Source organism: Babylonia areolata, chromosome 22 (genome assembly GCF_041734735.1).
Source record: "Babylonia areolata isolate BAREFJ2019XMU chromosome 22, ASM4173473v1, whole genome shotgun sequence".
In the NCBI taxonomy this organism is placed as follows: Eukaryota; Metazoa; Mollusca; class Gastropoda; order Neogastropoda; family Buccinidae; genus Babylonia; species Babylonia areolata.
In genome coordinates this window covers 28,487,175-28,499,674 of record NC_134897.1, presented here as the reverse complement: position 1 = coordinate 28,499,674, position 12,500 = coordinate 28,487,175, and the positions used below count along the sequence as shown (strand labels likewise).

At 40.1% G+C, this 12,500-nt stretch overlaps 1 protein-coding gene across 2 annotated transcripts in view; it reads left to right on the top strand.

Moving 5' to 3' along the window:
- LOC143297001 (tRNA (adenine(37)-N6)-methyltransferase-like) overlaps positions 1 to 10,675 on the top strand; it is an 11,934-nt gene extending 1,259 nt beyond the window's left edge. For both annotated transcript variants that reach the window (XM_076609113.1, XM_076609114.1), the window contains exons 2-4: positions 4,644 to 4,818; positions 5,635 to 5,792; positions 9,191 to 10,675. In XM_076609113.1, coding sequence (XP_076465228.1) covers positions 4,644 to 4,818; positions 5,635 to 5,792; positions 9,191 to 10,239 — 1,382 coding nt within the window. In that variant the 3' untranslated portion in view covers positions 10,240 to 10,675. The remainder of the gene's footprint in view (positions 1 to 4,643; positions 4,819 to 5,634; positions 5,793 to 9,190) is intronic.
- Positions 10,676 to 12,500: the final 1,825 nt, after the last annotated feature.

Below are 12,500 nucleotides of genomic sequence, written 5' to 3'. Positions count from 1 at the left end.
TAAATTTCCTGCGTTTACACATCTCTCTTTTATCAAGTCCGTTAAAGCGTTCCAAAACATTTGCACATAATTACATTTCCAAAAAGCATGATCAATACTGTCTTTGTGTTCTCTACAAAAACTACAGTTGTTATTATCCGTAACACCAATTTCTTTTAAAACAATTTTTGTACATAAACATCGGTGTATTATTTTCAGCTGAAACCATTTCAGCTTTACATCAACTATCTTGTGTGCATGCATAAAACAAGATTTCCAGTTATGATGCATCAAAAGCTTTAAGTCCCATTTCTCACAACATTTTGGTTTCATATCATTTTCAATCAACACATCATAATATGGTCTTGAGCCTTTAGAAACAGAAAACAAGTGTTTGAAGCAGAGCGAAGTATTTGTGTGTCTGTTGCTATCCACATGAATATTATGCTTTTTAACTAATTCATTTATTGTTGATTTATATCCAGCATAAGTAAGGAAATCAATGTGCAAATCATATTTTTCTTTGAAGCGTACATATGAAAAAACTTTACCATCATCATCAAAAAACTGTGCAAGACAATACACATCGTGATTACTGAGCAGTCTGGATATAATACACCTTTTACCAATTTGAACACGATTATTATAACACAATGGCTCTGCAAGCAGTTCCGCTGAGTTTTTTGGTTCACATTTATAAAAGAAAATCTTATAACTTTCAAACACATTTGTCCAGAACTGGTTATATTTGGCAAAATTTAAGATAAACTCTGGACCATATTTATCAATAGCTGGCCATTGGGGGAAGTTACACAGCAAGAGGTGCTTCCACTTGTGATTTGAATTTTCAGCTTTACGAATCCAGGAAAGCTTTAAAGATAAGGCAAACAATTTAACATCAGGAAGACCGATGCCACCATTTTTTACACTTTTATGAGCAGTTTTACGGCTAATTTTATCTGGTTTATTGTTCCAAACAAACTTATAACAAATATGTTGACATGTATTAAAAAATGTATCCGGTGGGTTTGGCAAAAGCAACCACAGATGAGTCAGTTTGGAAAGAATAACAGATTTCAGAATTGCTACTCTGCCTAGAGGCGTTAACTGGCGTTTTACCCATATCCTATACAAATATCTTATTTCTGCTAATCTCTCTGAATAGTTTATAGTTACACATTCTTTTAAATCATTAGTAAACCAAATCCCTAAAATTCGGAATCTTGTAGGATTCCAGTCCATACCTAAATGTTCCATATAACGCGTCTTAGAATTCTTTTTGCTCCCTAACCAAATGGCACTAGTTTTGCTTGAATTCAAATAGAGACCTGAGACACAGCCAAATTTATCAAGAGTTGTAACACAACATTCAAAAGATTTCCTATCCCCAGCAAGTAGAAATTCTGTATCATCAGCATATTGGGTCAGTTTATTCTCAACATCGTTAATTTTTATTCCTCGGATATCCGAATTTTCCCTTACCATTATAGCTAATATTTCTACACACATTACAAATAAATAAGGTGATATAGGGTCTCCTTGTCTGCAACCTCTCTTAACTTCAAACCAGTCAGAGACCTGACCATTCACAATCACACATGACTTAATATTTGTGTAAAATACACTAATCCATCTACACATATTTTCTTTGAACCCAAATGCCTTTAACACTTTAAACATGAAATCCCAATTTATTGAGTCAAAAGCCTTTTCGAAATCTATGTTCAGTAATAAACCAGGTAGATTATGTTTATCTAAGTAAGCTATGATATCATATATCAACCTCAAATTATCTCCAATGTATCTATTTCTAATAAACCCTGTTTGATCTTCATTTATAATGTTAGGTAATACTGGTTTCAAGCGGTTAGCAATACAAGATGACCCAATTTTATAAACTACATTTAAAAGAGAGATGGGTCTCCAATTTTTCAAATATTGTCTTGGCTTATCACCTTTGGGGATACACGTAATCACTCCTTCCTTTTGCACAGAAGACATTTCTCCTTTCCTGAAACTAGCATTAAGTGCCCTAACAACAAATATTCCTATTTTCTTCCAAAAGACTTTAAAAAATTCTGCACTAAAGCCATCTGTACCTGGACTCTTATTATTTTTCATATTTCTAATAACTTGTGCCGCTTCCTCCATTGTAATCATACCTTCTAAATCGCTTGCTTCTGACTCATTCAAACATGGAATATAATTCACTAAATTTTCAATTTCACAATGTTCCACCCCAACATTCACATATAAAGATCTATAAAAATTATGTACTTCATTTAAGATATCCTTTTGATTTGTTAGAACATTGTCGTATTGATCAATAATTTTGGCTATGTGTTTACTAACATAATGACGTTTTTCTAAATTACAAAAATATTTACTAACCTTCTCTCCCTCAGCTATCCATCTAGCTCTAGACCTTAATAATACCCCTTCCATCCGCTTCTCTCGAATATCTTGTAATTGTTTTTGTTTAATTTCTAGAACTTTAATATCTTCTTTATTTTTATTTTGATATTTATCTAAGTTACAGATGTCTCCTTCTAACTGTCTTTCTTCTTCTATCATTTTTTTCTTTTTCATTGAAGCATAAGAAATTGTTCTCGATTGTATTTTCATTAAAAGAAAGTCAAGAAAAATGTCATCAGGAACAGAGAACACCAGTTCATCATCCGGTGTGTCATCAGAATACATATTAATAGCATTTTCTTTTTTAACATTATTTATTTCCATATTTATTTCATCCACATATGTTTTATCCTTTAGAAGAGATGTATTTAATTTCCAAAACGTATTGCGCTTTACATTCTCGCTGAATTTAAGTTTCAACGAAATAGCTGAATGATCTGTTCTGTACCCATATTCTATGTCTGCATCATCTATCAAGGATACTACAGTGTCTGAGATCAAAAAGAAATCTAATCTAGCCTGTTGGAAAGGATTTGTTCTTCTCCAAGTGTAACGAGGGCAGTCTGGGTTTAATTCACGCCAGATGTCATTCAGATCTAAATTTTCTATCATGTTTTCAACGACTACTTTTGCTTTTGGATTATTTACATGTTTATAATTATGATAATCTATTGTTGGGTTAAGAACTAAATTGAAATCCCCAGCTATTATAACATTCTCTACATTATTTTCACTTATTTTTTGTTTTAAATTCACATAAAAATCAGGATCATCTTTATTTGGTCCATATACATTAACAAAGAGGAAATTAATTTTTTGTATCTCAACAAGTAGAATAATGAAATTCCCTGAACTATCAGTTATTGTCCGTTTCACTTTAAATTCGAAATTATTGTTAAACATTATTGCGACCCCTCTTGCATTCGACGTATAGCTTGAAAAATAGCAAGTATATCCCCATTCTGCTGAAACATATTTCTCCATCTTTTCTTCAAAATGCGTATCCTGTAAAAAGTAAATAGAGTGCTTCTTATTTCTCAAGTAATGGAAAATATCACGTCTTTTGTGTGAACTATTCAGACCTTGACAATTAACTGATACAATGGATATATTACCATTCATGTTTGTCCATAAAGAAGTATGACAAATATATGCATCCAACCCAACGAAAGAAATTATCCAAATACACCATGCTTGGCAGTACAAACCCCAAAATACACATGGACATGTTTATACAGATAACATGAAAAGTCTTTGAAGTTGTGAAAATTATAGTTATATATATGGTCGAATTTAAAATCTATTTCCCTGTTGCTCCTTACATGTGTTGTGTAATGATTGTGCCTCTTCCAGTGCATACCAAGCCATCCTTTCTCTAAACCTGAATTCTTTATCTATATATACCAATATCTATCTGTACGCATAAGTTTGCATTGTGTGTGTTTCTGTCTGAATATAGATATGTACCCCACACACTCTCCCTCTCTCTCTCTCTTGGTCTTGGGGTGAAAATACTTTCGAACTTTCCATTGTCAGTGATGTACCACCATGAACAAGGTCAAGTTAAGCCAAAAACTTGGTTTTGATTGTTTGTATGATAGTCAGTCGTGTCCGACTATGACCATCAGAACAGCAGAGGAGGCAGCTGCTGTCACAATCATCTTGGCTAGAATTTGATCATAGTGGAGAGTGTCTTCCCCAAGTTAAATCCCCACTCTCTTGGCCAAGAGGGTTTTAGGACAGTCAGCACTGGGATGGTTCCCAAAGGCCAACTAGCACCCCCAAGGCTGCAGCACTAAGACTTAGAGCCAGTGCAGTCTTGCCTCCTAGTTTGAGAGTCATAGTCCTTCACAAAAGATTGTTTAAACAAGTTGATTAGTTCACATCTTTTGTGTGTGTGTGTACAGATTGGTATAGTTCTTGTAATGGATGCGGCCTTTTTTGGAATTTTTATCTTTTTGTTATTATTGTATTTTACTCATTGATTGATCAAGCTTAAGATGTGCAATTTGAAGCTGGATTAATGGAACCTGATGTTAGTTCAAGCTGTCTTTTTTTTTTTTTTTTTAATTGTATGGGTGAAACTGTAAAATCAGTTGAAATATCAGTTTGCCTGTGCCTGGAATTTTAATGGTGTGAGTAGAATATGAAAAAAAAAGTGCAGTTCTAATTGTGTTACCCTTGCATTTTTCATGATTTATTACTTTGGAACTTCCCATTGCAACTAATAAGAATATGTTGATGTGCAGATCTGATGCAGATGCGTCCCATCGGTTACCTCCGTAGTGTGTTCCAGTTTAAAAATGGCACGCCTCGGCAGCCTTCATTGTGCAGTGCTGCTCGAGGCTCAATGACTGTGGATAAAAGCATTTTCAACAACCCGGAACACGCACTTGAAGGACTGGAACAGTTTTCTCATGCCTGGTAGATATTATTATGCCTCCCACTGTTTGTATCTTCTTACTCTTTATCTCTCTCTGTGTCTGTCTGTCTGTCTGCCTATCTCCCTCTGCGTCTCTTTCTTTAATGGAAAAAAAAAAAGCCCTGATGGTTGGATTGAAAAAAAGAAGTATTATTGTAATTTGTGTACTTATTTCACTTCCCTTGTTAACTTAAAGAAAATTCGTTCATTGACTTGAATCTTTTTCTCTCTCTTTACCCCCCCTCTCTCTCTCTCTCTGTCTTGAGTCTCTGCCATCATTCTGTCTATAGGTCACTCTTGTTTGTCTCTCGCTCCCTGTATTGTATTGCTCAGTCTGTATCTCCCTTTCTCTGCCTACCCTCCCCCACTCACCCCTACTCCCCTCGAACCCCTACCCCTACCCCCCTACTTCCCTCTGTTTAAAGTGGTGCAAGAATGATTCAGATCAACAACAAGTAAAAAAATATTTTAATTATTTTTTTCATGTTTGTTTGTGTTCTGCAATTCTCTCTCTCTCTCTCTCTCTCTCTCTCTCTCTCTCTCTCTCTCTCTCTCTCTCTCTCTCTCTCTCACACACACACACACACACACACACACACACACACACACACACACACACACAAAAACTCACACACACACACACACACACACACACACACACATTGTATTCATACAGAGAGCAAGAGAGAAAGACTGCAGCTGCGAAAGAAATGTTTTCTGCACTGACATGATAATGAATAAGATTATTCCTAGAAATGGCTAGATGTTATGTGATCTTTGCCATCAGCTCAAGGGACTTGTATCGATTGTTTTTTCAGGATAGTGTTTGTATTTCACAAGAACCAGTGTGGACATACTAAGGCCAAGGTGAAGCCACCCAGATTGAATGGGAAGCGAGTTGGGGTGTTCTCCACACGATCTCCCTATCGACCAAATGCTATTGGCCTCACTCTGGCTAAAATAGAGAGGATATCAGGTGAGTTTCACCATGTATAGTTCATGATTAGTTTATACAGACTGCAGATGATATTGGCCAAGTTTGATGACATATAGTTCATTATTAGTTAATACAGACTACAGAGGATACTGGCTAAGTTTCAACACATATAGTTAGTTATTAGATGATACAGACTAGAACCCTCAACACACACTGACGGTGTGTTAGCCTATAGATCTGTTAGACTCCACAAGTTTTCATATCTCAACATCAGTCCCTCAGGTCGCTCCAGGAGACTCTCAGGATGACACGGCCAAACGCACTCTGACACAAGCCATGATTGCTGAAAGGTACCCTGAAGAATCCTGGATTCACGTGTACACAGATGGCTCTGCAACCAACGCTGTTGCTGACGGAGGAGCAGGAGTGTACATGAAGTCTCCTGAGCACCACACATCCACAGCAAGGATACCCACAGGAAAGTACTGTTCAAACTACGCAGCTGAGGTTCAGGCGCTCATACAGGCCGCTTCAATGGTTCACGACTCGGAGAGCGAATGCCCACAAGTTGTCTTTCTGACAGATGCGTTGTCTGTCCTGGAAGCCCTTGCAAGAGATAAACTTCCTCGTCTCAAGGAGAAACTACAAGAAGTTGCCCAGCAACGACGAGTAGTGCTGCAATGGGTTCCAGCCCACTGCGGAATTCCAGGCAACGAAATTGCGGACCAGCTCGCCGAACTCGGAGCGAAAGAAAGACAACCAAACAACAGTGTTAGCTTCGCTGAAAAGAAGACCCTCGTGAAGGCAGCACTACGACCACAAGCCACAAGGGATGCATATCACGAGCTTGAACGCTGGCAGCAGGTAGCAATTATGCGCTTACGCACAGGACACTGCCGCCTTAACGCGCACATGTTCAAGAAGCTGAAGCTGGCACCATCACAGACCTGTCCCTGTGGTCTTGAAGACCAAACACCAGAACATGTTCTGCAGACTTGTCCCCTCCACCAGGGACTGAGAGACACCGTGTGGCCAGAAGCGACCCCACTACGCACCAAGCTCTACGGCTGCAGACAAGACCTGGAAGCCACGACGACATTTGTCTCGCAGGCCAGCCTGACTCTGTGACAAGTGCGACCGAAAAGAAGAAGAAGTATAGATCTGTTCAGTTCACACTGAACCAACTACCTACTATATACAAAACAAGTAAGTAATACATCAAAAATACAGAACAAGATATCTGTAACAAAATAGAAGAGAGGGGGTGGGGGGGGGGGACTCAAAAGATATAGGCCAGTACTTCCCTCAATGGGTAGCTTTCACACATTAACCCCTTTTCTTTCTACAAGCCATAATGTCAACTGAAACTGGCTGTTCACCGACACAAAACATAGTTTCCCAACACAACTAAGTTATCAACATAACATAAAACCATTACAAGTCATGTACTCACAGCCCAACAAGGATTTCCTTGCACCTCATATCACCGTTCAGTCAGTCAGCCTGTGTCAGTGTTCATTTCTCCTGGGAGACAGCTAAGAACTGGCTGTGCTGACTGGTTTTATTCCCTTCCCACAACATACTGTGTATACTTATGCAAGCTACAACACTCACTCCCCCAACTAGTTGAACTGAAATAACCAGTCTTTGCTTGTCCTAGTGAGGCTATGTGAATGACTGACAGATTCACTGCTTAATCCCAATTCATCCAATTCAACAGATTGATCTGATTTGCTACAATTCAACCCACTTGTTTCTACACACATTCTGTGACAAGTTCACCCGTTTACGTCACAAAGAGAAGGGAGAGGGAAGGGGGGGGGGGGTGCACCAACTTAAAAGACAGACCGCCTTACTGCAATGTTCCGACATGCCGACACTGGCAGGTTTCGAACACGCCGACATCTAATTCAGCACGGGGATTGCGGCAGACATCACATAACCACACGCATTCCTACAGCTGGGGCGTGTGATGCGGCATCACTGACAAAGAAGGCCGACTAGGGAGTGGGGTGAGGAGGGGGGGGTGGAAGGAGGGAGGGTGGCGCGGTGTTGGCGCGACCTCAAAGACTGGGCTTTGGTCGGAGCGGGAAGGGAGATAAGAAGGAGGGGGAGGGACGGTGAAGGGATGGGGAGGGAAGGGGGACAGAGTGTGGGTGGTGGGGGGTGACACTGCTGGCACACTATAACATCAGACTTGGGGGGATATTGGGCAAGTTTCATGACTTATAGTTTATTATTAGTTTATACAGACTAAAAAATATATAAAGAAAGTTTCATCACATACAGCTCAATATTAGTGAATTCGGACTTGAGAAGACATCAAGTAAGTTTCTTCGCATATAGTTCATTATTAGTTAATACAGACTAGAGGGGATACAGGGCAAGTTTCATCACTCATAGTTCATTATTAGTTAATACAGACTAAAGAAGGGATTAGGTAAGTTTCATCACATACAGTTCATCGTTAGGGGAGATATAGGGTACTTCAAGGGTACGTTCATCACATATAGTTCATCATTAGTTGATGCAGACTTGAGAGGATATCAGGTTAGTTTCATTACATGTAGTGCATTATTAGTTAACTCACTTAGTACTGCCAGTTTGCGCCCATGATTTTCCCCCACAGACAGCCCATTTGTATGGGTTGATAAAAAAAAAAATCACAGAAGACAAATGTTAGAAGTTATGAACTGAAGTTTTCCAAACTGATCAATGACATAATGGGTTAGCTGCAGACAGACCAGACATGGAAGAGCCCAGGACACAGTAGAGCCCTATACATGGAGAGTCCTAGACATGGGAGAGCCCGAGACATGGGCGAGTGCTAGACATTGAAGAGCCCTAGATATGGGAGAGCCCAAGACATGGAACCTAGACATGGAAGAGCCATAGACATACGAGAGGCCAGACATGGAAGAGCCCAAGATATAGGAGAGCCCTTGACATGAAAGAGCTCTAAACATAGGAAAAGCCATAGTCATAGAAGAGCCCTAGATAGACATGGAAGAGCCGTAGACATCGAGCCTGGACATGGAAAGGCCCAAGACAAGGAAGAGCCCTGGACATGGAAGAGTCCAAGGCATCGAAGAGCCCTAGACATGGAAGAACCCTGGACATAGAAAATCTCTAGATAAGGAAGAGCCCTAGACATGGAAGATCTAAATATGGAAGAGCCCTACTAAATATGGAAGAGCCCCAGACATAGAAGGACTCCAGACATGGAAATGCCCTTTCACTGGGCATACATTCTGTTACACTTTCACTTGGAGGTCTCGAACATAAGGTTAAAGCTAACACCCCAGTTTGTTTTGCTTTGAAATATACATTTTTCTAAAAATTCATTTTAAACTATTTATGTGTCTTGTTTGAATTCCTGTTTTGCTTCTTTGTTTTGGTTAGTGCAATTTCATTTTGATGGTGATTTATGTTATCAGGGGCTACAGTTCACTTGTCAGGAATCGACATTGTAGATGGCACACCTGTCTTGGACATCAAGCCATTCATCCCGCAGTATGATGTTCCTGAGTGCCGTGGGGAATCTGTCGTGGAGGACTGTCAGTGCGCTAGCAGCGATAAAACCCTTGCTGTGAGTGCTGGTGCAGGCCCGATGGTCTCAAACACAGCTGATGCTGAATCAATGCCTTTTGAACAACAAAGTTCCACATTTTGTCAAGAAAGTTCTGGCCCACCTACCAATTCCAACAAGGTGGAGACCAGTGCTGAGACTACTGCCTATAACGAAAGATGTGCCTCAACAGCTGCAAACATCTATGATGGTGAAAGCGAGGACAGCATTAAAGGGGAGATAACTAAGGACCAGGGTTATGCAGAGGTTTCATCTGTTGCCTCCCCTGAAGTGTTTCGGATTCAAGATTCACATACTGAAGGACCACTGTTGCTTGAATGCAGCAGAGCCACTGGTGATAACAATGCAATGATATCCACTGGTGGTGAACATAAGAGAAGACTACATTCTATGACGATTCATCAAGGCTACAGTGAGAAAGGGGAAAAATCCTCTGGCGTATTCAGGGCCAAGGAGACTTTCAGCAATGCTGAAGATGAACAAACCTCATCCGTCAGCTTATCACAGGCCCAAATAACGGTCGGAGATTCTTCCTCCTCAAATACCACAGTAGCTGAGTGGTTGTCCGCCCCTCCAGTCTCCAAGCTACGTGTGTCCTTCACCCCCACAGCAGAGGCACAGCTTCAAAAATTCAAAACAGAAAACTCATCTGATACAGATGACGAGTATCAGTTGAAGTTTCTGTCGGGAATGGAGGACGTACGGACAGCAGTTGTCTCAGTGCTGGCTGAAGACCCGAGGTCTGTGTACAGACGAGAGAAGTGCTGTGATTCCCTGTACTTTTTCACTGTGGACCAAGTGCACGTGACTTGCTGGTTTGACGACAGGGAGAACCATGTGGAAGTTGTTCGACTGCAGCCTGTGTCACGTGTTGACAAGCTGCTGGTCAAGATGTGATGTTGACTTGTGCAGTTGAAGACTGCTGTTGTCCAGTTCAAAATCAAAATCATTAATGAATATATATATATATATATATTTCTAAAGATGTATAGTGCACGGGTTGAGTGCACGGATTGAGTGAGGGGGTGGTAGTGAATTTGTGGTGGATAAATCTTCATGAAATTTTGTGAGTTGTGGGTGTTTTGCATGTAAGAAATATGATTTGGTAGTATGTGTGTGTGTGTGTGTCTGTCTGTATGTATGTATTTCCATGTTTTAATTTTTGTGTTGTCATTTTCCTTGTGTATGGAAAATGATTTTCCCATTGTTCCTATCATATTGGTACATTATGAAATGTGAATATATTTTCATGGTAACTTTTTTTTTCAAATGTTAGCAATGCCCAATAAAGCTGTGCAGTTATGCAATGATTTTTTATCCTTTATTCTTATGGTTATTTAAAAAAAAAAAAATACAACACTACAATGGAAAAACTGTTTAGTTTTCATTGTGTGCACTTTTGTTGTTGGCATGTTTGTAAGTGCATGATTATATCTGAAGGAAAATGTTGGCACAAACAGTTTCCATGCACTTAATCAGGTATATCAACTTATCAGTTAATCTGAAACTTTTTTCAAGCAGTTTTTTCATAACTGAGGCACTCTACTCCATACAGGCGCCGACGGGCGCAATAGCCGAATGATTAAAACGTTGGACTTTCAATCTGAGGGTCCTAGGTTCAAATCTCGGTGGCACCTGGTGGGTAAAGGGTGGAGATTTTTCCGATCTCCCAGGTCAACATATGTGCAGACCTGCTAGTGCCTGAACCACCTTCGTGTGTATATGCATGCAGAAGATCAAACATGCACATTAAAGATCCTGTAATCCATGTCTGAGTCAGCGTTTGGTGGGTTATGTAAACAAGAACATACCAAGCATGCGTACCCCTAATGATGGCTGCCTACATGGTGGGATAAACCAACAAAAACGGTCATACACGTAAAATGTTACTTGTCTGTCTGAGTGTGTATGTGTGCGTGCATGAAATCTGATTGAATGATGAGCTCCCAGTGGCAGCCGTTAGTCTGCTCTACCCAGGTAGGTAGCCTGTTGTGCAAATGACCCCATGTCTGTAAAGCGTTTAGAGCTTGGTCTCCGACTGAGGATAGGTGCTATATAAATATCCATATCAATCAATCAGTCAATCATACACTGTTTTCCAAATGATACACGGAATCCAAAATTTATTTTATCCATACAGGTGTGCATGGGTTGGTGCCTGCAAGTTTGTGTGTGTGTGTGTGTTAGTTACTGTGTATACAGGTATTCTTGCACAGTTTGTGTTTGACTGACATTTGGTTGTAAAGCACTATCTAAATGTACAATTATTATTATAAGCATGCATGTGAATGCGCGTGCGCGCACACACACACACACACACACATACAATTATTATCAGAAGCATGCTTGTGAGTGCACATACACACACATACGCACACTCACATACACACACACACACACACACACACACAGTACACACACCCTTCCACCTTGCCACAGCAACTGACTGACGTCCAGAGGTTAGACCCATCTTAACTGACTGTCATGCCGCAAATCAAAACAAAAACTAAAGGAAACCAACAAGGGGCAGAGTGTGGAACACCCCTACCATATAGCAAATCTGTAGTTCTACAGATGCAGAGACTATTCAGTCAATGGACAGAGTTATCTCAGTGAGCCTCAAGGACACCTACCTCTTCTTTTTCTATGTTCATGGGCTGCAATTCTCATATTCATTTGTATACATGTAGAAGTGGGCTTTAACATGAATGGCCATTTTTACCCTGCCATGTAGGCAGCCATATTCAGTTTTTGGGGGAGTTGCATGCATGCTTGATATGTTATTGTCTCCATAATTCACGGAACGCTGATATGGATTATAGGATCTTTAACATATGTATTTAGTTTTCTGTATGCAAACGAAGGGGGTTCAGGCAGTAGCAAGTCTTCACATTTTACTTGGAAGATTGGAAAAATCTCCACCCATCACTGACCAGGTGGGCTGAAACCAGGGGTTAAACTGGAGGAACTTTGACAAGATTCCAGCACTCTAACCATTTGGCGCTGCACTGGTCACACCTACATCTAAATCCTCCTCCACACAGCCCCTATATGAGGTTCATGTGAAGATGAAGAATCATGCAGTCAGTTCTGTGTCATAACCTTCAGGCTGTTGCAGGCCCATTTCCTCATTACAAAGTCTGGAAAATTACATCTCT